General features: G+C 37.7%; 2 protein-coding genes across 6 annotated transcripts; both read right to left on the bottom strand.

Moving 5' to 3' along the window:
- Nucleotides 1–95: 95 nt before the first annotated feature.
- On the bottom strand, nt 96–9933 carry nots (nothepsin). 5 transcript variants are annotated; one of them, XM_044108512.1, is made up of 10 exons: nt 9757–9933; nt 6733–6815; nt 5858–6038; nt 5040–5157; nt 4743–4861; nt 4457–4656; nt 3213–3338; nt 2978–3122; nt 1959–2057; nt 96–547 (listed from the first exon to the last, which is right to left on the bottom strand). In XM_044108512.1, exons 2-10 carry the CDS (start codon nt 6786–6788, stop codon nt 374–376), a joined length of 1218 nt encoding a protein of 405 aa, XP_043964447.1. In that variant the 5' UTR covers nt 6789–6815; nt 9757–9933; the 3' UTR covers nt 96–373. The 5 variants fall into 5 exon arrangements, with proteins under 5 accessions (XP_043964447.1, XP_043964448.1, XP_043964446.1 ...); XM_044108513.1 differs by having other exon boundaries at nt 6733–6812; XM_044108511.1 differs by lacking the exon at nt 9757–9933 and adding an exon at nt 7259–7709 and having other exon boundaries at nt 6733–6812.
- A 1223-nt stretch (nt 9934–11156) lies between these two features.
- On the bottom strand, nt 11157–20261 carry cct2 (chaperonin containing TCP1, subunit 2 (beta)). Its single transcript, XM_044108502.1, has 16 exons — nt 20128–20261; nt 18713–18787; nt 18533–18598; nt 18334–18445; nt 17700–17776; nt 17514–17626; nt 16474–16676; nt 16295–16395; nt 15115–15242; nt 14425–14528; nt 14191–14310; nt 13269–13397; nt 12627–12730; nt 12444–12543; nt 11526–11667; nt 11157–11447 (listed from the first exon to the last, which is right to left on the bottom strand). Exons 1-16 carry the CDS (start codon nt 20128–20130, stop codon nt 11417–11419), a joined length of 1608 nt encoding a protein of 535 aa, XP_043964437.1. The 5' UTR covers nt 20131–20261; the 3' UTR covers nt 11157–11416.
- Between the last annotated feature and the right edge of the window lie 5202 nt (nt 20262–25463).

The raw sequence follows: 25463 nt of genomic DNA, 5'->3' as shown, positions 1-25463 counted from the left end.
AAACACAAAAGTAAACAAGCCAAATGTATCAGAAATTTGTGATCAACATAAAATGAACAAATCATAAAAAAGTAAACAATATAAGAAAAGACACACAGGTTTATGGTTTTTAATTTAAATACACACTAGATGACAAGAGGAAGCTGAATTAGCCGCTGACATCTTCTTGGTCGCCATCTAGTGGTCAAAGACGAGACTGCAGTCCTCATTGTGACTCAGTGGAAAGGGGAACAAACCTCTCAGCTTTAGTGTGAATGTTGGTTGTTTAGGAAACTTTAAGATGCCCAAATTTATCTTAAAAATAAAACTTCAGCCTGTTTCAAGAAGAGGCACAGAAAAAGTTATTATCTCCTCGTGCCAGAGGAAGTGCTCATCATTCGGTGGGGTGTTTGGCACGGGCCAGCCCGATTCGGTCCAGTCCTCTGTCGAAGATGCTGTAGTACTCAGTCAGAAATACATCTCCCAGAATCCACAGCGGGCCTTCAGGGGAAATGATGTCAATGGACTGGAAGCCGCTGAAACACAGATCTCCGCTGCCAAACCCCTCCTGACGGCCGCAGAGCAACAAGGAAGAAGATAAAAACTGATTTTCATGACAAATTATCTCTTTGTTAAACATGTAAACATGTGATGTTGGAGGCTTAACCTGTCAATTTCACTAAACTCCTGCAGTGAAGCAGCTTTACAAATTTCTTCTGCTTCCATGAAGGAGTACGAAGTGGATTTTTATTAATTTTTCATAACAGAATAAAGTTGAAATGTTGAGAAAAAATGGAAATAATATCTTTAATAAAAGGCAGAATGTTTAAACTGCAGTTCTTTCCAAACAGGATGTTTATTTTCTGAAAATATAATTTCTTTGTTCATTTGCACGTAGTAGTTTTAGTTTTTGCTTTTTCAATTAAATGTTTTTTTTCTCTAACTTTTTACTTTTCTCATAATGTTGAGCTTTTTCAGTATTTTCTTCTCATAATTTAAACTTTTTCTTAATTTTAACATTTCCTCATAGTTTCAACATTTTCTCGAGGTAAATTTTTTCTTGTAGTTTCTCATAATTTCAGTGTTTTTTATTTTGATCGTTCTCTTGTAATTTAATCTTTCTCAGAATTTTAGATTTTTTGTGAATTTTTTTGTAATTTAAATTTTTCTCATTATTTCAATCTTCTCTTGCAATTTTAACTTTATTCTGAGACTTTCACAAAGTTGTTGCTTTTTCTTGTAAATTTGACTTTCATCACATCATCACTTTTTTCTTGTAGTTTTAATTTTACTCATGATTTCAAGATTTTTTTTTCTCACCATTGCAACTTCTTATAATTTTGACTTTTTATCTCAAGTTAAATGTTTTTCATTTAATTTTTCCCTTATAATTTTCTCATTTTAAATTTTTCTCATAATTTTGTCTTTTTATTAATCATTTTAATGTTTCTCTCATTTTAATTTTTTCAACTCCAACTTTTCCTCTCATAATTTTGATATTTTTCCCATAATTACATTTTTATGTTACATTTTTTGTCCTTTTTTAATTTTAAAATGTTTCTCATAATTCAAACTAATCTCTTCTAAATCATACTGTTCCTGTGTTTACTGTTTCTTAAATGTTTCTAATCATAAAACATATTTTAAGAATATGAATAAAAACAAAGAACAATTTTCAAATGCTAATCTTATTTATTAAGGGAAAAACTGTTCAACCCAATTTTTGTCAAGAAAGAGAAACTCGGCAAATATTGTTTTGTTCTTTTAATTGAATTTTAAAATTGCATTTTATGTCTACTTTTCTTATCTCTGCTTGATATTAATGTCAAAATTTGACCCAAAAGCAAGCAGGAGAAATCATTAAGGATTTAAACACCCCCAAAAAAAACAACATTTAAACAATCAAACGTCATCAGCAAAGAACATGACAATCAATAACAAGCTGAAGTTTCCATCAGCAGAGCAGACGGCGCCCTTACCTTCCTAACATATTGCTCTGATGTCAGTGTGTATTCCTTCCCACCCATGATGAATGTGACGTGAGGCAAACTGGACAATCGGGCACAATCGATGAGAAACTGAAACAAACAAAACATTTCTACAAATTAGTAAACAAGCTAATATGACTACATTTAGCTACGTTTGATAAACAAAAGCAGATTTTCTTCAATGTTCCTCAGAGGTTCGTTAGAGAATAATCAGCATCATGCTGTGGGACGACACACTTTAGATTAGAGTGGAGGTTCAACAACCTGAAACATGCAGCCAGACATATTATCAGGTGTTTAAGTAAAAGCTCATCTATGTTTTAGAATGGCCTAGTCAAAGTATGTATCGAAATCCAGCTTAGAATCTGTCAAAATTTTAAAACTGTTAAAAAAAAATGTTGCAAAATGGGTGAAAATTTTATTTTGTAGATGAGAAAAGCTGGAAAAGAAATGCCTCAAAATATCTGAAACTGTGTCGACCAGGGAGTTGAATTTAAAGGCACGCCACACTTTCCAGATTTTTATTTGTAAAAATAACCTAAGATCCCAATAAAATATTTGGAATAAAAAACTTGGAATTTTCTGGGTTTCAAAAGTCAAAAATATTTTAAACTTTTGAAAATTAGAAAATTTCAAAGTAGAAAATTTTAGAACTTCTTGGCGACCAAGAAAAAGTTTTTGTTTTTCTTGGAAATTTTCGACTTTTAAAAATTCAGATATTCCTTTGTTTTTTTGTGTGTTTTTTTTAGAAAATTTCAAATTAATTTCTGAGTTCTTTTCTCACAAATGTTTGATTTTCAAAACTCTGAAATTTCCAAGTGTCTTCTAGAAAATTTCTGAGATTAATCTGAAAATTTCAGATTTTTTTCATGCAAATTTTTGACTTTTGAAACTCAAATTTTAAAGTTGGTTCTGGAAAATATTTTGAGATCAATCTTTTAATTTCTGATTTTTTTTGTCTCTAACACGGTGTCGTATTACGGCCCACGCTGGGTTTCAAAGAGCCCCACCTCTCCGTTATTTGTGGGCGTGGCTCCAATCAGCTGCTGCAGCCTCAGGATCTCAGTGGTCGGCCCACCAATTAGAGACGTTCCAGTATCAACGATGGCATGACATCCACGGGGACAGAAGGAGCTCACGCCTTGCACCGTCACGCTGAAACAAGACGGCCATGTTTATTTTCTGCAGCATTTACATTCTTTACTGACACCTAGTGGTAGCAGAGTGTAATGCAGCTTGATTTACCTTTCCATCTTAATCTGCCAGTATCCTTTTGCGGTCACAGGCAGCCAGTTGATTGGTCTGTTGTACATCGCTTCATCTATTCCTCCCAGCAGCAGTTCTCCTTCTGGAGTGCTGGTCCTCGTTCTCCTACAGAAACAAAGAAAAGTTTAAATATATACGATAAATCGCATCTAAAAACAAAACAAGTGCTTAAAAAAACACCCAGTAGTTAGTTTTATCAATGTTCATGTTCATGTTTTTTCGTATCTGGAAATTTCATAAACTTTTGGAATGTTAAGTCACAATCTATGGACACTGCACCGTTACCTAGCAACCCCAGCAGAGTTCCGCCTGTTACCTAGCAACCCAAAGGGAGATCCAGTATATTTGATCAGCTCGTTTTACCGCTGTACAATGACTGTTGGAAAAAACAAGTGCTTTGCTGTTCCAAAATCCACTTTCTGTATTGTTGTTGGGTGTGCAGGAGGCTCCACTTCTGCTTTTCAAGGACATATGGTTGTATAACTTCACGGCAGTTTGCAGATGTTTTCACGTAGAAGGGCAAAAAATGTAATGATTGTTTTGTTTGGCTCATACACCTATCCTAACTTGTTCATAGTAGAACAAACATACTGTCTCTTTGGTGTCAAACATACCATAAACCAGAACTCAAGGTAAGACCAATCTAATTACATACATGTAAAGAGGATCTAAGTACAGTGATCATTATTTTCATAATGCTTTTTTGGTGCATTGTGCTCTGCATTCTGATTCGCTAAAAACTCACTCCGCTTCTTGTATCAAAACATGCTACGAATTGTGCTATCATTTTGTCGTCTCGTGCAGTTATGTGTACGTACATAAAACAGCTTGGCAAATTTACATTAAGTTGGCCAAATTATCTTGTAATTTCGAACATCTCCTAAACCCCAACGTAATCGGTGGTGGCATGTCGGTGTTCAAGGATCTTTTTGCAAAGAAGAAAAAAGAGCGACAACAGCTGCTTATCACTATGTTCTTCACCCGAACAAACACACCTGCACAATGACTGTTGAAGAGAACACTGCAGAGCGCAGTCAGGATGCAGCGGCCCAGTCTGAAGAGCAGTGAAACGGCCTACACGTCAGTCACTGTATTTGTATACATGTAATAGTTGCTAATTGTAAAAAAAAAAGGTTTCTATTTCGCGGATTTCACTTATCGCGGGTCATTTTCGGAACGTAACCCCCGCGATAAACGAGGGATTACTGTAGGTGTAAATGTACCTGCTGAGGTAGAAGGAGAATACCGGCTGGTCCACTATATTCTGCGCCAGCATGTTGTCAAAGACGGGATTTCCCTGGATCTCTGCCAACGATTGGTAGGCCAATCCCAGAACGCCATCAAACTTTGCCGAGACAAACGCAGAATCTGGTTCGTACACGGATTCACCAAACTGTTGGTTCAAGATGGTCATTTCCCCAATCTGGAACAAATCACATCCAGAAGAAATGCAGAAAGTTACTCTCCAGGTTGAATAAACATCTCCGCAGGTCAAAACGGACACCTGACCTTCACTGTGTCTCTACCCATTACTCCCAGCAGGTGTCCCGATCCGTAGTGGATCCCAAATATCCGTCCATCATGGTGGAAGGTTTTAGATTCGAAGGCCTTGAAGCGTCGGTGCAATGCTGCAAACAGACAGGACGCTGCAGTGACACACAGACCTTGAACTTCTTATCAGTTTGCAGCAAACTACACCAGAGTCGTGCCGTCCTGACCAGAATACATCCCACAATGCTAGAAGATATCCTGGTACAGACTCTTTGGTGGACTGTGGGGACTGCTTAGCTTTTTCTGACGGCATACCACAGGCCTGGCTGACGCAGTACGAGGACGGGACCCAGAGGTCGGCCGAGCCGGTGTCAAAAATCACAGAGAAGTTCTGCGGCGGAGTCCCCACGCTGATTTCACCGTAATACTGAGCCTAGGACACAAAAACACCAGAGTTTACTAACTAAAGCCACTGCTACCATGCTAATACTTTGTTCAGCTAGTGCTAAAGTGCTACACCAGCACAGTATTTAGCATAAGCTAATGCTAAAGTGCTACACCAACATGTTATTTAGTGGAAGCTAATGCTAAAGCAATACATCAACCCGGTATTTAGCTAAAGCTAATGCTAAATTTTTACAGGAGCATCACATTTGGTGGAAGCCGATACTAAAGCAATACATCAACACGATACTTAGTTGAAGTAAATGCTAACGCAACATTGTATTTACTGAAAACTAATGTTAAAGCCTGATACCAACAACCGTATTCAGCAGAAGCTAATGCTAAAGTGCTACAACGACACGGTATTTAGCTGGTTGCAAGTTTTAATAAAGTTTTTTACATTTAATCTTTTAATTAAATACTTTATTACTGTGCAGTTTGAACGTCAAGCACTTAATAGAAATTCAAGCATTTTCAAAAATTTCAAGAAGCCTGCAACAAAGACAATGCTCTGGAGTGAATATCATTTAGTCCTGGACTTTGACTAGGCCATTGTAACGCCTGGAGAAGCTTTCATTAGTTGAATTCAGCAGAACTGGATTTACTTTAGCAGTGCCGGTTTTCAGCTGCAGAAATATCTCCTTGTTTTGATCTGTAACATAAAAACTCTAAGCAGTTTCTTCACTTACATCCATAAAGTTGTAGATCTTCTCACTGGAGCGTCTGAGTCGGAGGGACGGTGTTCCGGGTGGGAAGCACTGAGCGTAGCGGCGGTTGAACATGTCCGGCCTGTGGTCCTTCAGGAACTCCTCCAGCAGACCCTGAGTTCTCAGCTGAGCACGGATGGAGGGAACCCGCCTCAAGGGAACCCTGAGGGGATGAAACTTTGACTAGACCGGCAGTTCCCAAACCAAAAATATGTAAAGAAACATAAACTTTCTAATGTTTTTATTCACTAGTCAACTGTTGCCTTGTATTATCTGGTTTTAATTGGCTCTGTTGCCATTTTATCAATTAATATATTATGACTTCACTACCAAATAACATTTTTCATCAAAATCTCCTTTTTTCATTACAAGAAAATGTATTTTATATTAATCAAATGAAATTGTATTTTATTCATACAGTTCTTATGGTTTTTGTAGCAGAGATGTTTTTTTGTTATAAACTTTTACATTTATTCTTTACTAAGCTAGCTTGAGAAGCAAATCAGTTTGATGAATAGAAAGAAATCAAATTTAAATCAATTATTTTATCTTATAATTTATATTGGGGAAAAAATAAAGATTGAATAAGATTAAACAAAAAGTGTGATAAAGAATGTACAGAATTCAATATTTTTTTTATCTGTGACCCCCTCATCGCCTCCTGAGGCCCTGCAGGGTTCTGCGCCCCCCACTTTGAACAACACTGGATCAGATCACTAAAATCTGCATTTTCTGTAAAACATAAAATTAAATAAAGAGATCCCAATCCCTTTATATTCAGTAGTTTTAGATATTTTAGAGGGAAGGATTAATCTTGATTCATCTTATTTGTAAAGTTGTGTATTTGTTTGTCCTACCTGACCATCGCTGAGCCCGTCCAGGTGGACAGCAGCAGGAGCAGCAGCCTCAGCATGTCGGTCCGGGTCGGAGTGACAGACTGCTGGTCAGCAGAGGTCCAAAAGGTTTATCAAAGCTACTCGCTGCTCTGATTGGACGTCACTGAACAAGCTAAACCCCTCCTTCAAACTGAACTCAATCCAGCTAAATATTTCAACACCAAACTTCACTCAGAGATAAAACATCTCTTTCTTGATCAAAATTAAAAGGTTAAGCTTGTTTTAGGCACTGCTAGCTAAAACGTTAGCTAAAAGCACTAATCATAAACATTAGTTCTGCTAATGCTAAAGCGCTACACTAGTGTTGTATTTTGTGGAAACTAATGCTAAAATATTAGACTACACTCTGACATCCTGCTGTCTCTCGTCCTGATAACTCTGGCTGAGAGTAATTTTTAAAGTTTATAGTTATATTTTCATTATTCACATCATAACTGGACTACTTCAGACCTAAGGACTGGGAGGGTTTACTTACTTTTATTTTTACCTTATATTTCTTTACCTCCAAAATGCCTCAGGTCGACCACAGGGACGTTAGCAGTATTATACGACTTCAGTCTATAGAAATTAAGTTTCAACGGCTGGAGGGGAACTTTGAGATCAACGCTAACTGTGGAAATGAAACAACTTTCCCTCAAATCAACAGAGAGGTCGTACGCCCTGCATCAAGCAGCCCACCCTGGAACGCTCTGGGTCCGAAGCCGAAGCAAAAGTCTCACTGTAGATCCGATGAGGCGACTGACAGGGAGAACCCCTCACCTGGACAAATCGGCGTGGATCTGAGCCGAAACCCACCTTCAAATTCAACACCTGCTCCACCAAAGAAAAACAGACAAGCAGCTGGAACCAAAACAGCTCCACCGACTCCCAAGGACAGAGAGACCAGCCCAAACCTCAAAACATTCTGACTCCGTGGGAATCCCACTGAAAAACAGATTTTCTGCACTCCAGCCGGAGCCTCTGAGTGAAACCTCACTTTCAAACATCAACAATGAGGCAAAACCAACACATCCGACAAACCGACCGCCAGGAAAACGAAAGGTTTGCAGAAAGTGCTTATTGTTGGAGATGAAGCAGTAAATGGAATCAGTCACGTCTGCAATCCCAAGAAAACCAGAGTGATTTCTTTTCCTGGTGACACTGTGTCTGATTTAACTCAAAAAGTTCTCTCTCTAACCGCTGATCAGCCAGATATTGAGTGTTTAGTTGTGCATGTTGGAGCCAACGATCTGGCAAAGCAGAAATCTGAGATTCTGAAAAAGGACTTTAATATTCTTTTGAACACTATGGGAAAATTAAAAATGAAGTTATTTCTCAGTGGACCAATTCCATCACCTCAATGTGGAGATAAAAAAACCTCCAGGCTGGAGATGATAAACAAATGGCTGATTAAAACCTGCTCTACCAGCTCAGTGACCTTCATCGATAACCTCTGGATCTACTGCCGGCGCTTTAGATCCAGAAGAGGCGGACGCAATCTTAATAACCATGGGATAAAGCTACTCACTGCAAACCTTTTTTATTTTATCAACAAGGACAACAACAACAAGGCTCAAGGAGTTCTGACAAGGATGGAACCCTCTGCGTATCAAGAACAACCCGTTCCAAAACAAGCTGATACAACATCGACTGGAGACGGAGCGACTGGTTCCCTTCCTCCTCCTGTCCCCCCTCCTGGCTCATCCACTCATTCACAGGATTCACAAGACACCTTTGGAGAAATGTCTTCTGGACCAGAGTTTCTCAATTTTACAGACGGAATGAATCAACAGGTTCTACTTGGGACGTCTCTCCTTAGCACTCATGCTACAGACCTCACTTCATTTAAGCCACCTGCCTCTGATTTCCCAGAGGATCCATCACTCTGCGTTTCTGAGGTCTGAGGCCGGGTCCAGATATTATTTTTACACCCGTCTTCCCCCAGAATGTGTCTGGCACTGCAAATAGGACATTACCTGTCCGGATCACTACAAGAAAAGTTACAAAAAACAGAAACATAAAATACAGCGGACCTAATTCAAACCTCAGACGGTTCCCCTGCCTAAAGGAACCTCAGACTCAAGAACGTTTGGCCTCCAAGTCACTAAAATTAGCTCTTTTAAATACCAGATCTCTCTGTGCTAAAGCTCTATTAATCAATGATTTCATCACTGAACATAATATCGATGTTATGTTCCTGACAGAAACATGGTTGAATGACAATAATGAACCGATCGTACTAATTGAATCTGCGCCTCCTAACTACAATTTCTTAAGTGAGAATAGAAAACATAAAAAAGGAGGAGGCGTGGCTTCAATATTTAAGAATACCGTAAATAGTAGTAAAATTTCTTTGGGTCACTTCACCTCTTTTGAGTATCTTGGAATTGAGATTAAAGGCCTCAAACGAACTTTAACACTAACTTTATACAAAACTCCAACATATGTGGAAAATTTCTTTACCGAGCTGAATGAACTTCTATCTCTCATATGTATTGTTATTATTCATGTTGACAAACCCCAAAACAGAGGGGCTAAAAGTCTCTAATATCCTAGAGACTTTTGGTCCAATACAACATGTCAAACAAGCAACACACACTCAAGGACACACACCGGACCTGGTTATCAGTCAGGGTGTGAATATTTCCAATGTCTCCGTAAATGATGTCGCATCACTTCCTGTTATCTTTGAAAGTTGTTTATCTTTTAACCCACTTGGACAAACAGCAACCATCACAAAACGTTCTCTCAGAAAACACAGCAGAAACATTTAATCAAATCTATTCTTTTTCCTCATCCTTAAGCTGTAATGACGTAGATAAGTTGGTAAATGATTTTCAGTCTAAAGTTTCAGATATCATTGATTCTGTTGCCCCAATTAAAATGAAGGTTGTGTCCGGTAAGAAGAAATCTCCATGGAGAAAACCTATCCAGAAAAAATTACTTAGCCAAAGCTAAGTGTGCTAACTTAGCAAAATTAGCAAAGATGCTAAAGCGCTAACTTACCTCTCCTACTGGCGCATTAGCAGAAATGATACATATCTGTATTTCTTTTTTTCTCCCCTCCAGGGGGTCTTTTTGTGTCCCTTATATGAAAGTAAGCCGACAGGAGGGGGGAAGGAGAGGAGGGAGGACATGCGGCAAATGTCGCCGGGTCCGGGAGTCGAACCCGCGACGAGGACTGAAGGCCTCCAAATATGGGTCGCACCACAGCACGCCCATCTGTATCATTTCTGATGATGAAATTAATTATTAATTTAAAAATATTAAGTAAATATTTAAGGGAAAAGCAGATTAAATTAATTTGTACATAAAAAACCCCCCCAAAAAATAAACTCTGCAAAGTAACAAAATAAATTAGGGAAAAATGGATCCAGCAGGAACATGTATGGTTCAAAGAAGGACAAGCGAAAGAAAATGAATCAACTTTTGTATTTAAGGTGACAAAATGTGAGTTTTGATTTGTTTTGATTTTGACGAAGAAAAACCATTTTTCCTTCAGTAAAACCGGACCGTGTGGTTCTGTTGACAGCTTGGTTTTGTAACATTATGTTGAAACTTTGAGGTCTCGGTCACTTTGACCTGAAGAGGAATATTGTTGCATCACAGAGAAAACTTCCTGAAGCCTCTGAAACTGGAGTTATGATGGAGAAGAAGCCATCATGCTGCACAGATTTTGGTTTGATTGTTTTAAGCACAACAGAAAATTACAGCGCCTTTATTTTGAAAGGATTTTTAGTAGATGCAGATGAAATGCATCTAGATGCATTTCAGGAATCATTTGAGGTCTAAAGTTCAGGTTTCATTGAGTAAATTGGACCAAACGGCAGGACTGCAAGTTAACATTAACTTCTAAATGTTCAGCTGGAATATTTGTTTGGAAACTTTACCAACTGGACCTATTAGATGTTTGTTTTATAGCTGTTACAATCTATTACATAAGTAAAATAACTCAGAACTTGAAACGATTATTGGAAACTAAGATTTTAGGTCTGTGAAATAAGACAAAATACTAAAAAAAGAGAAAGGGAAAGAAAAGGATGAATCAAAAAGTATTTCAAGTTGAAATTTTGCTCAGCCATTACACCCTAAAGCAGAAGGTTTGACAAACATTTCAGGAAATGTGCGACAGATTTTAATGTCTATTGAGTTAGTATTTAATACAGCTGACAAAATAATGTTAAAATTAAATGTTTGTTTTTTTTAAGTCAGTATATTATAAAACTTTTAGTTCCTTATGTCGTGGGAAGACTTTTGAGGTTTTTAAGAAAATGACCACTTAAAATTGAACGTCAGTCCATAACACAGGAAGATTTGGACACAAAGTGTCACTGCTGAAGAGCTTAGAGTGTTGCAAACAGAAAGTTGAGTGGAAGGAAAAAAAGTAGACACGCAACAAGGATAACTGAAGCCTAAAGTTTTATATTTTAATCATCAATGCGCTGCATCAAAAACATTTCACTCACCAGAGGCAGAAACTTGAGCTTCTGTTTTTATTTCAGTAAACAAAAACAACATCCAAACTTCATTCTCTAAATGTTTGACAGCAAATTGTAGCCAGACATCCGCGGCGCTGCGATGCTAACGGGAAAAACGAAACCATGCGGATTACACAGAGGTGATAAATAAATCTCATCCGTCTCCTGTTTGTCATCTGAATCCTGGTTTAGCAGGGGTGATTGTCGGGGACTCTCTTCCTGCGGGAACAGTCAAAGTAAATTCAGATGAGGTGAATAAATGGGAGGAAACCGTCTGCAAATTAGTGAAAGTCTCACCTGGGAGCAGCTTTGATGATGTTGTCGACTCTGAGGATCATCTCCGCCGCCTCAGAGGCGCTCAGCAGCATCTGACGCTTCACCTGGAACGACTCTGTGATTCCCAGAGTCGCCATGTCGCCTATCGAGCCTTCGAACATGTCTGCCAAAAAACCAGGAGGCTCACGTTTCACACAGAAACTCAAGGACTTTTCAGGCCTTTTCAAGGTCAGATGTCAAACTTTTACAGCACAATTCAAATAAGCTAAAAAATGAGCGTTTATTATTGTTATAAATATTTTGTGGTAATATTTCACATATTAGAGCAAGAAAAAGTAAATCAAATTAAATTTAATCCTTTGACTGGTTCAAGAACAAAACACTAACTTAACAAAAACAACCTCCAATTTTAACATTTCAGATATAAAATAAAAGATTATCAATAAGTCATGGTTTAAATTATGTCACTGGAAAAAGAAAAAGAATGTAAATAAGTACATTTATTTAAAACATTCATACATTTTGTCATATTAAATCCCATCAGTTTATATTTAAACAAAAATACATTTGTGCATAAAATGACCAGGATCAAGTTAGTTCAGCCAACTGGGGGACGTTTTCTTAAATAAAATAAATAATAAGGGAATTTTTCCAAATATAGTTTTTCAAAAACATAAATAAACAATCAAACTAAAGTTGATTTTTATTTATTTTGAATCGATTTAAAACTTCCAGGAGTAGAAAATTAGAAAATTTCTGCACCTTTGATAAAGAATAATAAACATTCATTAAATTAAAACAACCTAAATAAATCTAGCTAAACTTAATGCTGAAATTAAATAATTAAACACAAAATACAAAGAAAGTTAGGAAACAAATCTCTACAAAATATTCGATTGTTTTTTGACAGAAATAGAAACAAGCTGCTGGTTTTCTCACCCAGTCCATATGTGGTCTTGTTCTCTTGGTGTGCAGCTCTCAGTTGAGCCACCAGGTCGGCGCTGTCGTACCCGGCGTTGTCTGCGATGATGGTCGGCAACTACAGAAGAAAACAGGAAGAAAAGGGAAAGACGTTCAGTTTGTGAAAGTTTTGATGTAAATTTTTAAGAAAAACAAACGCACCATCCTCAGCGCCTTGGCGAATGACTCCATGGCAACCGCTTCCTTTCCTGGAGTCCTATTGGCCAAATCGCTCACCACCTTCGCCATCAGCATCTCAGAGCAGCCTGAAGGGGGCGATAACGAGGATATGAGGGCAATGAGTGACCAGATCAGTAGAAGCTCATCAGTTTCATTTTAATGAAATCTCATAAAAAAAGTCCAGATTTTCCTCCAGAACTTTGAATATATTCAGGAATCTGGACTAACTCTTCAAAAAGCTTCAAATACACAGGATTAATTTTCAGGATTAATTTTTTTTAAATTTGCCATTGGGTTTCCATAGTTACTACTGGTGTCAGCTCGCCAAGGGCGGCCATCTTGTTTGACAAGCGTGTTTTACAGCTTCTATTTATTTACACTTTGAATTCAGGTGAACTCTACGACAGAATATTAGAGCCAGGATAGTTTTTTCTTTTTTACAAGAATAAAGTCATACAACAATATAATCAAAATAACACAATAAACAAAATCTAGTACGTGGCATTAATAATCCATCATACAACTCAGAGAAGAGGTGATTGAAAAAAAGATCAATTAAAATTGGAAATCCGTTTTAATCTGAGGTTTTATTTTTAAAAGGCATCTGTGATTTTGTCACTGTACCTCCTCCGTAGACGGTGCGCGGCTCCTTCACGGTCTGAGACAAAACGCAGAGGGCGTCGTGCAGCGAGCGCTCCGCCTCGTCCAGGATCTGCTGCGTCGCTCCGCGCAGGACGATGGTGCAGGCCTCACCTGGGAGGAGGGCCGGGTCAAAGGTTAAACTCTCACTGAAGGATATCTACAGGGTAGGTGTCACAAAACGGCAGCTTCATTCTGAATAAAGGTGGTCAAATAACGTCACTGTATGGAACAACAAAAGTTCTCTAAAACAAAAAAACATTTTAATTTTAGGTTTTCCAAAAATTTAAAACACATTTTTTCCTAAAAACCAACAATTTGATTTTAGGAAATTAGTAAAATTTTTAAAAAGTACATTTAGTAAAAAGAAAATCTTCCCTGAATGGTAAATACATAAATTTACAAATTAATAATACAAAACTAATGAAAAACAAACATTTGACATTTCTAATTGTTTTTGACCATTTTGAAATTAATCAGTTACTTTTGTGCTTTAAAATTTTCATTTATGATTTTTTTTTTATTGTAATTTTGTTCAAGTATGTATTTTTGGCACTGTCTTCACTCCGTAACCTGCAGCATTTACACGCACAGCTTTAAGTGCCACTATGAGGCCTAAACTACTGCAGAGATTAAAAACCTGGACTAACTGCATTTAATAATTATATTTAAATCAGAAATATTTATTACGGTTACTTTTTATGCATTTATCATTAAATTTACAATCCAAAATTTTGATATATACAATAAAAATGTAATACTTACTCTAATAGAAACATAATGCTTCAAGAAAAATAAACTTTTACTAAGACTAAAGTCTCAAACTACGAATCCAAGTGAAGCTGGAAAACATTTATTTTCTCCAATCAAACAGTTTCCTTTTTGAAGAGGATTTATATGTTCGTACCCATGGCAACCCCAGAGAAGCGGATGAGCATGTCCTCGCCGATCATCACCTCCTCGATCAGCTTGCAGTGACCGAGCTTCACCATCTCCGGGTGGTCGAAGGTGGAGGTGATCTCGCCGCCTGCGGACACGGATCCATCAGAACTGGAGCTCAAAATCCGCCCGGTAACCGCAAATAAATCCATTTACGAACCGTCTGACATGACGGGTAATCAGAGGTGAGGATGAATCGTACCTGTGACGAGAGCGAGGCGCTCGACGCCGGCGAAGTCGGCGTGCTCGATGGCCATGACTCCAGCCTGAGCGAACAGCTGCTCTGGGTAGTTATAGATCAGCTGCCTGTGGCCAGAACAGAAACATTAAGTATTTACACCCTGGCTCTCATGTAAATGGTTTAGAAATACAAACTCCAGTTTATTTTATTAGGACCAACACTGGCCGCTGGACCACAAAACTGAGCAACTGGATTTGCAAAAACTAAATTCAATTATGAAAAGTCATCACTTTTGATAACAATTTTGAACCAGGATTAAATCATTTTCACTTTATTGAAATCAGAGTATTTCACAAAACTGCGATGGCAACTTTTCTTGCATCAGGCAAGTAGACATTAGCAGAATATTAAAGTTCTGTGCAAATTTGAAATGGAAAGCTTCTAGCTGAGTAGCCACTGACCGAAAATTGTGAAAACTGGAATTACGAAAGAAACATTGCTTCATGGAAACAGAAAAAAATAAACAACAAAAGCTGATTGTTTCAAGCTAAACATTTTTTGTGTTAGAATGAGGTGGTTTTTCTGTTAAACTGCGATTTAAACACGTTTTTCCGAGTCACATGATCAACAACCAACCAAAACAACATAAACGTGAAACGACATGCTGTGATTGCAGTACCTTTGACCTCTATCGCCACCCTGAGCATTTACCTGTTGATGAAGCAGTTGATGCCGTGCTTCAGGATTCGGTCGACTTTCTCCTTCATCTTCTGCTTCTCGGCTTGCTCGATCTCCGCAACCTTCGCCGTGGAGTCGACGCGAACTCTGGAGCCGAAGATCTGCCCGACGTCAGAGCAGAACAAGAAACAACGTTCAAATTTCTTCTGATAGATAGAGCGACTAATGACGCCCGCTAAGACTTTTAATAGTGTAGCTTGGCCTCCATCCAGCAGAGGACGCCACAGATCATCCATTAGAGGAGCCAGTTGACACAAAAACAAAGATGGTGGACCCATACCAGAATGGGAAAGAGAAACGGCCCAGACAGTTTGCTGTGGGGTGTGAAAACGAACGTTATGCGGTTCTGTTTCGAAATTTAAGCCCTTAAACTGTGTAAGCTTATGAGGCGTAGCGTCAACCTCTCAACCAAACTCAATAATTTTAATTTGCATAATTTATCTTTTTTCTCTTTCTGCCAAAAATTGGATAATAAAAGTCTTCAGTCTGATGTTTCGGTCTCAAACTTTTTTTAAAGGACAACTTTGTTTACAGATATTTTATGATTCATTTTATTTGTTGTTTCTAGTCCGAGTGTTAAAATGTTCATCAGAATTTAAAATTTATTGATCTTTGAGAATGTGTTCCTGTGTTATTCTATTACTAGAAAATGGTCTCAAAACTACAATATTATCGCTTATCGCAATAACTTCTGGGACAATTTATCGTCCAGAATAATTTATCATCATGGAAGGCAAAATATTGTTAAAATATCATATACTTTTTAAAAATTCAGCATATCATGTCAAATGCATGTTATGAAGAGGGTCAGCTTTCTAGAAAAGCTGCAGGTTTTTAAGAAAATTGCCACTTATCAATCATTAGTCGATACATAAAACCAATCAACTTTAGATCAATTCAAATCAATAATTTGTATCCCTATTGGATATTAATGAGACTGTCTTAGAAAAACAAAGTGTCTTTAGTCAGAGGCTTCTTCAAATTTGCTGCAACACAGACTGCAACAACAATCACCTTCTACAATAACTAATAATTTTGAATTAAAATGAGTTGAAACAGGATTTAATTTCCATTTAGGATCAGTAAGGTATTTCTGAACCGATGTTTTATTGACTTTAGCTGTTTTGCGGCGCTGATCTGGAGCCTTTTCTACCTTGATCTTGTCCGTGTCCATGCCGGTGTTGGCGATCAGAATCTTGACGTTCTCCAGCCTCTTCGGTTGGTTCACTCCGATCTTCTTGTCCAACAGGAAACCTAAACGGGTTCACAGAAACGTCACAATGAGCCAATCGGACTGCAGAGCCCCCTCCGGCCGCCTGACGCGAGCCTCACCTTCGTCCAGGTAAGAGTCGGTGAGGCTTCCTCCCAGCTTCTTGATGACGTGGATCGCCTCCAGGTTGCCGGAGCCTTTCAGCCTCATGATGGCGTTCACCGCCAGCTTGGAGAAGTGGTCTTTGTGGTGCGTCAGCAGCTTGGACGACAGCGTGGTGCGGGCGATGTTCAGCAGGTCCTCCTGGAAGCGGTCCGGGTCGTTGCTATGGAGACCAGACAGGACGATCATGGGAAATTTGTTTCATGAGCTACAGGGGTTAAATTAAGTTTGAAGACAGGAAAACGTTCAGGATTCATACAATTCAAAACGCTGTTATCCATCATGTATTATTGTTGTTTCTGCAGGTCTGATCAACTCAAATTTAGGACTTTAAGACCTTTGTAAGACCACCATGAATAGGATTTAAAGATACTTAAACATTTTTGGACATAATTTAAGACTTTTTAAGACCACCATGAATAGATGTAAAAGATATTCCCAAAAAAATTTGGGACATAATTTAAGACTTTTTAAGACTACCGTGAAAGAAATTTAACACTTTGCAAGTTTTTTTAAGGCTCTGATCAAAATTTTAAATGTTTAAACAACATTATGGATAGAATTTAAGACCTTTTAAGTATTTTTTAAAATCTAAATTTAAGATTTTTTAAGACCATTATGAATTGAGTTTAAGATCTATATCTCCAGAGAAATGTACAAACTTTGTCCAACTAACTGATGATAAATTTGCACTGACCCATGATTCATGCAAAAAAAAAAAGGCAAGCTAGCTACCAATGTATGTTAGCACCTAGTTAGCGGTAGCCTCAACAGTCTTGAGCGACGGAAAGAAGTGAAAATATCTGAGTGCGACTCAAATTTTGTCCTGACAGAAATGTTACAAGAAAAAAACCTAAATATATATATATATATATAAAAAAAAGCAAAATTGTGTTTTTTGTCATTGACATATACAGAAATCAGTTTCCAAACCTTGAAAACACCTGACTGAAATTCAAGTATTCTCAAGGATTCCCAGCGCCTGTGGATGTTTTCTGACCTGTGGTCGGCAGCAGCCTCCCTCAGAGCCTCCCTGGCCGCCTGAGTCGCCTTCCTCCAGCCTGCGATGATGGTCTGAGGGTGGAGCTTCCTGGCAATCAGAAGCTCCGCCTCCTGAACCAGGAAGAGGAAGATTAAGTGGAAGGAAAATCTCAGCTGCCTCCCAGGTATGAGTTACTGTATTCACCCTCAGCAGCTCGGCGGCGAGCACAGTGACCGAGGTCGTCCCGTCTCCGACTTCATCGTCCTGAACCTTCGACATGTCTGCAGAAAAATTACATCAGTTTGGCTCAACGTTTCAGGCGCCGCCTCACACGAACAAACAGCGTTTAAAGTTAAAATGTAACCAGCTGGTTAAATGAAACAACTTCCCAGGTCAGAAGGTCATAAGCAAGTTTTTCATTTAACTCAAAAACAACTTTTATAGTGAAAATAAAAAACTAAGAATGAAGGAGAGAGAAACAGTGGGTGAGTGAACGGATGAATGGATGGGTGGGTGAAAACACAGATGGTAGGTTGAATGGATGGACGATCACAATGCACAATGATAGACGGTTGGATGCACAGTTGGATGGATGAACAAACAAACGGATGGATGGATGAACAATCGTATTAACAGAACCAGACGTAATAAAACATCCATCAGGAAGTCGAGCTCTGTGATTGGCTGGAAAGACGAATGAAGGACGGAAACAACAGGAAGCGGAATAAAGATCAGAAACCAAAATAATTTTTATGACACTTAAACAATCAGAAGCTGCTTCACGTGAGGAATTCAGAGAAACCCGTTTCTCTGGGAGCAACGTTCGGTTTCCACCCACCAACAAGAACTTTGGCAGCCGGGTTGTCGACGCCGATGGCCTTCAAGATGGTCGCTCCGTCGTTGGTTACCGTCACCATGCCGCCTTTTGCTCCACTGAGCAAAATCTTATCCTGCAAAACAATCAATGCGCGTTATTCACCACAGAAAACCGACGGTATATTTACGAATAACAGCTCCAGGTTTTTTAGGCGGCTCACCATTCCCTTTGGCCCCAGAGTGCTCTTCACCAGATCACCAATGGCGATGGCGCCAATGAAAGACGACTACAGATTAAAAAATAAAAACAAAACAACCAATAAATTATCATTTCACCCATTTATTTAAATGCCAGAGAGTAAAATGATGCTCCAAAATAAACATTTGCTCAAAAACCCCACCAGTCGTGCAGTTTCTGCTTTTTCTTCATCGGCTCCTTGTTTGAAGATGCTGACCGGGGCCATGGATAGAGACGCCTGAGGAAGAGGAGGCTTTGAATTAACAAATTCACCGCTGAGCTTCTTTTGCTCAACATCTAAATTATTTCAGTTTATCAAATGTTGTGTGAAAACAATAAAGTTTAATATAAACACAACAATTTATCAATTGATAACTCAACCTGGTAACTTTTCACCAAATGCTGCTACATTTTATTTTTTCTGTTAGAATGATACTAAAACGACATTTTGACCAATGAGAGAAACAATTATCTTATTAACAAATGCTTTTATGCATTACTTTGGAAAAAAAATAATTACCATTTTACCTCTTGGTTATATGATTAATTTATGACGGATATCTATAAGAAAAATTTACTGTTAATGTTTTCTTTAAATATATAGAAAACTTGAATAAACAACGAACAAAACCTGTATTAAAATGATGACAAATAAAAATGATTAACATATAGAAGGGACTTTCAGACATCATCATGATGGCATTGAATAAGCTGATGTTTTGCTGTGTATTTGAACAATTGAGTAGTTTTCTGAGTTACGTAGCTAATTTTCTCTTTATCTGAATAAGTTTATATGTATTTCTGCTCCTTTTCATTCATGGTTTCTTATAGTTGTTACATAAACTATTCATATTTATTTAATCGAATCAATGAAATACAAATAATTTGGGAAGAAATGCAATGAAAAACAATGTTTTGATCCTTTAGGGGGCTACAATTACAGACACGAGGTGTGGCCACAACTTTTATTTTCTGAGTACATGTGAACGCAGCAGCAGCTTAGCCCCGCCCCTCTGGAAACCGCTAGAAGCTTTAACGTTAAGAAAAAAATAACACAAAAGCGTAAAATATCACGAACACACAACACCACTAATAAACTATAATAAATAGAGTTGTTTTCATCTCTCTGTCGGCTCATGATAGTCAAGGTCCAGTTCTTTATTCCCGACAGATTTATTTCGCTCATTTGTTCCTGAATGACAGCCACAAAAGAGCAGCGCTGAGCTAACTAGCATGCTACGGGCTAACATGGAAGAACGTAACCAACCACACTGAACATAAGACTAACATATGAACTTAAAGAAATATGTCCTTAGATGTAAACCGGGCAGCTTTGCCGCAGCTGAGTGACTATAAAACTTAAAACACAGCCGATAGCTTTTAGCCGCTAGCGCCACCACACCGCCCCATGTGCCTGCTTTTCACCGGTTTAGCACATCCTGCTAAAATACCGTTAAATTACCTAAAAAAAACTACGGAAAACAACTCCGGGACCAATTAAGATCTGCTTAGCGGTCCGTTACTGTGAAAACGCTCATCTTAAAATCTGAAATGAGTTTAAATAAGAAGGAAACTCACCATGATGTCTGTAAATCAACGGTGGAAGCAAAGCACGCACACCGAGGAAGAGCTGGACGTGACCGTGACGCAAAGACGTATCTGCGTGATGGTGCGTTCAAGGTACATAGCGGAAAACCATCCATTGTACACCTAATTAGAATTGACATACCTTTTGTGATATTACAGATTTAACAAGATCTTCATACCTTTAAAGATGTTTAAATACTTAGAGTTGACCTATAAATTTAAATACATTTTAATATTATGGAAACATATTAACCTCACTGGGATCCACAAGCCATTTTTCCTAAAGCAAAACTGATACAATTTTCCTTTAACATCAGTGTGTTGCTAAATGCTCAGAGTGATTAGGCTAAATAGCTTCAGATCTTGCAGTTCCAGCATGAGGAAACTACAAATAAGCGGCAGAGATGATGAATAAAAGTGAACGTGTATAGAACACACCAAATGTTGCAAAGTGCCACATTTGGTGTTTCCTCTCATCCACACAGAGGAGCTAAATGATTGAGGTAATTTAATTTGAATCCAGTCATATTCTTTTTTGAGATAATTTAAACATGAGAAGTTTAATTTTTTACATATATAAATTGCAGCGTGCCAACAAATTGTAATGAAGTAAGAGTAGCAATTCGTCAACATATTTTTACTCAAGGTATCCGTCCAACAAATTACTCAAGTAAAAGTAAAATGTAAAACACCTTCTCATTCCCCAATGAGAAGGTGTGTCCAAACTTTTGGTCTGTACTGTATGTGGTGAAAAGTTTACTCAAGTACTGAGCATGTGATCAAATTATCAGTCGTTTGATATTTAAAAATTACATCATCACAGAGCAGAAAAATATAGACAGAAAAAATTACTCAAGTAAATGTAACTAGTTACTACCCAACTCTGATAAATTGCCAAAATCAAACAGTGGGTCCAATTCTCCCTGGTGGAAAACCATATTTGGTGTTTCCGCTCATCCACTCAGAGGAGCTAAATGATTGAGACACAAGTGAGTTGAAAATGTCACATTTATTTTCCTCATATGGTATTTTAACTTCTGATTTTGCATCATATCTTCCTGCGCCTCCTGCCGTTGTGGGAGTGAGACTGGACCGGGAGACAGTAGATGTGCATGGGAAACTTCCTGAAGTAGCTGCTCACCCAGGGCCTGCAGGAAATCACAGGAAACTCACTTCATCTAAGTGACTTCTATGAAAATGTATAAAAATTGAAAGCATTGCCGATGCACGTTCAGCTCTGCTGTGTCTGTAATTACTTGGCCACACGCTGGCTCAGACTGAGGAAACACAGGTTCTGCCACAGTAGTTTGTTTTCCTGCTGACGGACGAATTGAGCTTCCTGCTGCCGCGCAACGTCCAAACGCTGAGACTCCTGCAGCTCTCCTTCAATGTGGGTCAGCTGGGAAACAGCAGCAAGAAAATAAATAAATCCACTCCGTTTAGGTCATCAGATTTCAATATTAGATTATTTTCTACCAAATAAAGGAAAATCAGAATAAATAACTAAAAATAAAACATCAAATGAATATCAAAAGTGTCATTTTATCATTTATTTATTTTAAATGATAAAACAGGACCAGGGTAAGAAAACAAAAATAAAGTCATAATATTATGAGAATAAAGAATAATATTCCAACTTTATTCTTGTAATGTGACGTTACTCTCTAAATATTTTATTTGAGAATAAATATTTTTTATTCAAGAGTAAAATTATTTAATTATGAGAATAATGTAATTCTCATAATTTTATTCTCATATCATTTCAACTTTATTCTAGTAATTTTATGATGCAATTCTCAAAGTGTTTTATTCAATAATAAAATATTTATTCTCAAATAATTTTATTTGAAAATGAAAATATTAAAATTAAGAGAACAAAGTTATTCTCAATTTTATGACATTTTACCCAGAATTTATTAATTACTTTTATGGTTGTGTTTGTAATGATTGTTTTTAAAAAATGCAGATAAATAAAATCTTGGATCTCAATGGGAAAATATAAAGGTCAAATAAAAGAAATAAAATATTTATTTAATCTCATATCAAGTATTTCCATTTTATTGACATTCATAGTAACTAATTTTCATTTGGACAGTTAAGATTTTTTTTTATTTTTGACGATTAAAACAGAAAAACTTTGTTGATCACAATTGATTTGTAAAGACAATAAAAGGCTAAAATGTTCAAAGGTAAACACGTTTTAGTGTTTTTTTAAGGTTTCAAATGCAGAATTGGTTTGAAATTTCCAAAAGTTATGATGTTACAATACACAGCATTGTGCAAAAGTTCTGGGTCATGTCTTGATTGTTTAATTATTCCTTCACAGCAGCCTGAAATAAAGTTTTCGTCCTTCACTTGTCCAGATTTTCTCTGTCGGCTGAAGGAAAAAGGACAGAAAATCAACAGAGTTTCCATAAACATCACCTCCTCTAACAGAGTCCTGCTCTTCTCCGGCTTACTTGGCTGATCACAAACAGCCAGAGGAACAGAGTTGGACCGAAGCCGAACGTCTCGTCTCTCTGTCCTGGTCACACCTGGTTTACCTGTTCCACCTGTCTGCTGCTGCCGCTGGGCGATCAAAGGCAGGAAGCCAGTGCTATCAGGCCAGGAAAGAGAGAGAGAGAGAGAGAGAGAGAGAGAGAGAGGGAGGGAGAGAGAGAGAGAGTAATGAGTTCATGTGTCAGCTCTTCATGTTGTCATCTTGTTGAACAGCATGTGTGTGTGTTGACTGAGACTGCTAATAAAACCCAAACACACACAAGCGAAACCTCTCCAGATTTAAACAGCCTGATGCAGAAAAACCTGCAGCATCCTGAGTGTTTTTCTGACTTATTTTGACATTCCAGGACACATAAACACAGTTACAAAGTCAACCTTCTATCACCTGAAGACATTTCTAGGATTAAAGCACGAATGTCCCAAGAAGATCTAGAAAAAATGTCTTTACAGTTTCATAACTTATCAGTCAAAATATCAAACTAAGCTTGTTTTGAGTAAAAGGTCAGTGGGGATTTGTGGCCCTTCGTACGACGACATTAAAATAAAAGTAAAACATTGGTTTTGTCCCTACAATTTTCTATTTTGGATATAAATTTGTCATTGAAAATTTTATAGAAAGAGTAACACAAACAGTATCCATCTGCACCAGTACTGTTTAAACGGTTCCCAAGTTGATCTGAGGGCCACTCAAAATTACTAAATGGACCGCAAATGGCCCCTGGGCCACACATTGGACACCCCTGCTTTAAATCAAGACTAAAACCCATATTTGATATGTGTTGATGATTTAGATGAAGGAATTTGACAAAATGTCATGTTCACTTCTTGTTTCATAATTGGTAACTGTATTATATTTTATATTAAGTGTAAAGAAATTTGAACTGCCTCATAAACACAAATAATTTGACTTAAATGGGTTTTTAATGTAGAAAAATTCAAGTAGCATAAACCAACTTTTGTGAAACAAATTACTTATAGGAGTATTTTTACTACGCTGTGCTTTGAGTAGTTTAATTATTATGAAGTATTTCTACTCTTACCTGAGTATAATAAAAACCTTTTATTCTGATGTACAATAAAACCCAGTTCTCTAAACAGTTTGCCCCAAAATGTCCTAGGAAGCAAATATAAAGGTTGATTTGATCCCCACGAACAGAAAAACAAACCGAACACGTTTCTGTTTCAGATTTGCTTTCAGATCCATCTGATCGGGGTAATGTATCCCACAGCCGAGATCCGCCGCAGAGTATCACAAACACACACATCAACACACACACGCTTATCAAATTCATCCGACCCGACCGAGTTTCCGTCGCCGCTTCAGACGGCGGCAGTTCTGCAACACGCGGTTCCATCTTCAACACTTTCTCTCCGTAAACCAGCCGTTCAATCCCACAAAAACTTGCGGCGAGACGGTCCGATTCGTTTACCTGTGCTCTCTGCTTTCAGATTCCTCCTGGATCTGAGAAAGATGTCTGGCTCCCATCCTGCCCTGACAACAAAAACAAGAAACAAACACAAAGGATACAGTGTCAGTTAATTACAGACGGAGAACTGGAGGAGGAGAGAGACAGTTTCACCAGACAACAGTTACCGCGGTGACAAGAGACAGCTGCCCATCAGCAATGGGGCTGATAGACGATACCAAACACACACACACACACACACACACACACACACACACACACACACACACACATGATGACAGCCGAGTGGAGATTAGTTACCTTTATCCTCTTAGGAATGTTACACCTGGTTTTATCTTCTTTTGTGAAGTTTTACTTCACGGCTGGAGCTGAATTACGGTTCGCCACAAAAAAATTTATACATAAAAACACTAAATTTCTGCAACCAGAGGCGATGGCAATCAGGAATTTAACAAGATTTGAATTTTTAAAAATAAGAATGAATATTTCTGACAAAAAAGAAATACTACTAATTACAGATTTTGTTTGTCGGTGACCAGATGTCAAGAATGGCACAAATTTGGAAAACAAAAACAAAAAAACACATAAAGATCCAAAAGCTTGGAAATTGTCTGAAGTCTGAAGCCCTTTTTATGTTTTATTCATATACATATTTCATAAAAATTATGTTTATTGTTCAGCAGGTAAAATGATGATTATTATTATTTTTTAAAAAGCTTGTAGTTTAAATTGGCCAATTTTGATGCCAAAACTTTTGGACACCGCAGTTAAATTAATGTTTGTGCAAACATTAATTTAATCTGAAATAATTAGAAATCAGCATTTAGTCCTTAGAAACTAATATCCGTATGTGTGAAATGTTAAATTAAATCATAAATATCAGTCATCAATCCAAACATCCCCCATATTTTAATTGGTCATTTTAAACAGCAATATTATGACAACAAATATTAATCATAATGAACTGAATATTAAATTAGAAAGTGTGCATTTCCTATTAAAATGCAAGTGTGAATGCTGAATGCTTTTGGTAAAAATGGTAAAAACATTTGAAGTCGACTGCTGAAGACTTGCAGAAAGGTGAGAAATCGTGCATACAGTGTGAAAAACCCAGGTAAAAACCAAAATTAGCTAAAAATGCAAAACTAGCTAAAATACTAATGCCAGCATCTAGGATGCCACCAACATGCTGAGTTACAGTAACATATTTCATGCAATGTAAAAAAAGAAAAGAAAAACTTGAAACAATTTGAAAAGGACAGAAACGCCTACAGCATTCACACTAATAACAGTCAGGATTGCTGGTACTTACTGAGTGCATTTCTGGTCACGTCTTGTTTCCGTCCAGTAACTCGGCCTTCCTCTCTTCAGACGAGGCGTTTCGCTCTGAGACCTCATCAG

Source organism: Gambusia affinis, linkage group LG23 (assembly GCF_019740435.1).
Source record: "Gambusia affinis linkage group LG23, SWU_Gaff_1.0, whole genome shotgun sequence".
Lineage (NCBI taxonomy): Eukaryota > Metazoa > Chordata > Actinopteri > Cyprinodontiformes > Poeciliidae > Gambusia > Gambusia affinis.
Note: the sequence above shows the minus strand (reverse complement) of the source record. Positions and strands in the feature narration are given on the sequence as shown.

Coding starts and splice junctions, on each gene's coding strand:
- nots (XM_044108512.1), bottom strand. CDS start 6,788: ATGCTGAGGCTGCTGCTCCTGCTGCTGTCCACCTGGACGGGCTCAGCG. Junction 6,039..6,732: donor ACGGGCTCAGCGATGGTCAG/GTAGGACAAACA, acceptor TCATCCCCTCAG/GGTTCCCTTGAGGCGGGTTC. Junction 4,657..4,742: donor TGGGTAGAGACACAGTGAAG/GTCAGGTGTCCG, acceptor GATTTGTTCCAG/ATTGGGGAAATGACCATCTT.
- cct2 (XM_044108502.1), bottom strand. Junction 17,627..17,699: donor TCGCCGCCGAGCTGCTGAGG/GTGAATACAGTA, acceptor TTCCTGGTTCAG/GAGGCGGAGCTTCTGATTGC. Junction 12,731..13,268: donor GCGCACCGTCTACGGAGGAG/GTACAGTGACAA, acceptor CGCCCCCTTCAG/GCTGCTCTGAGATGCTGATG.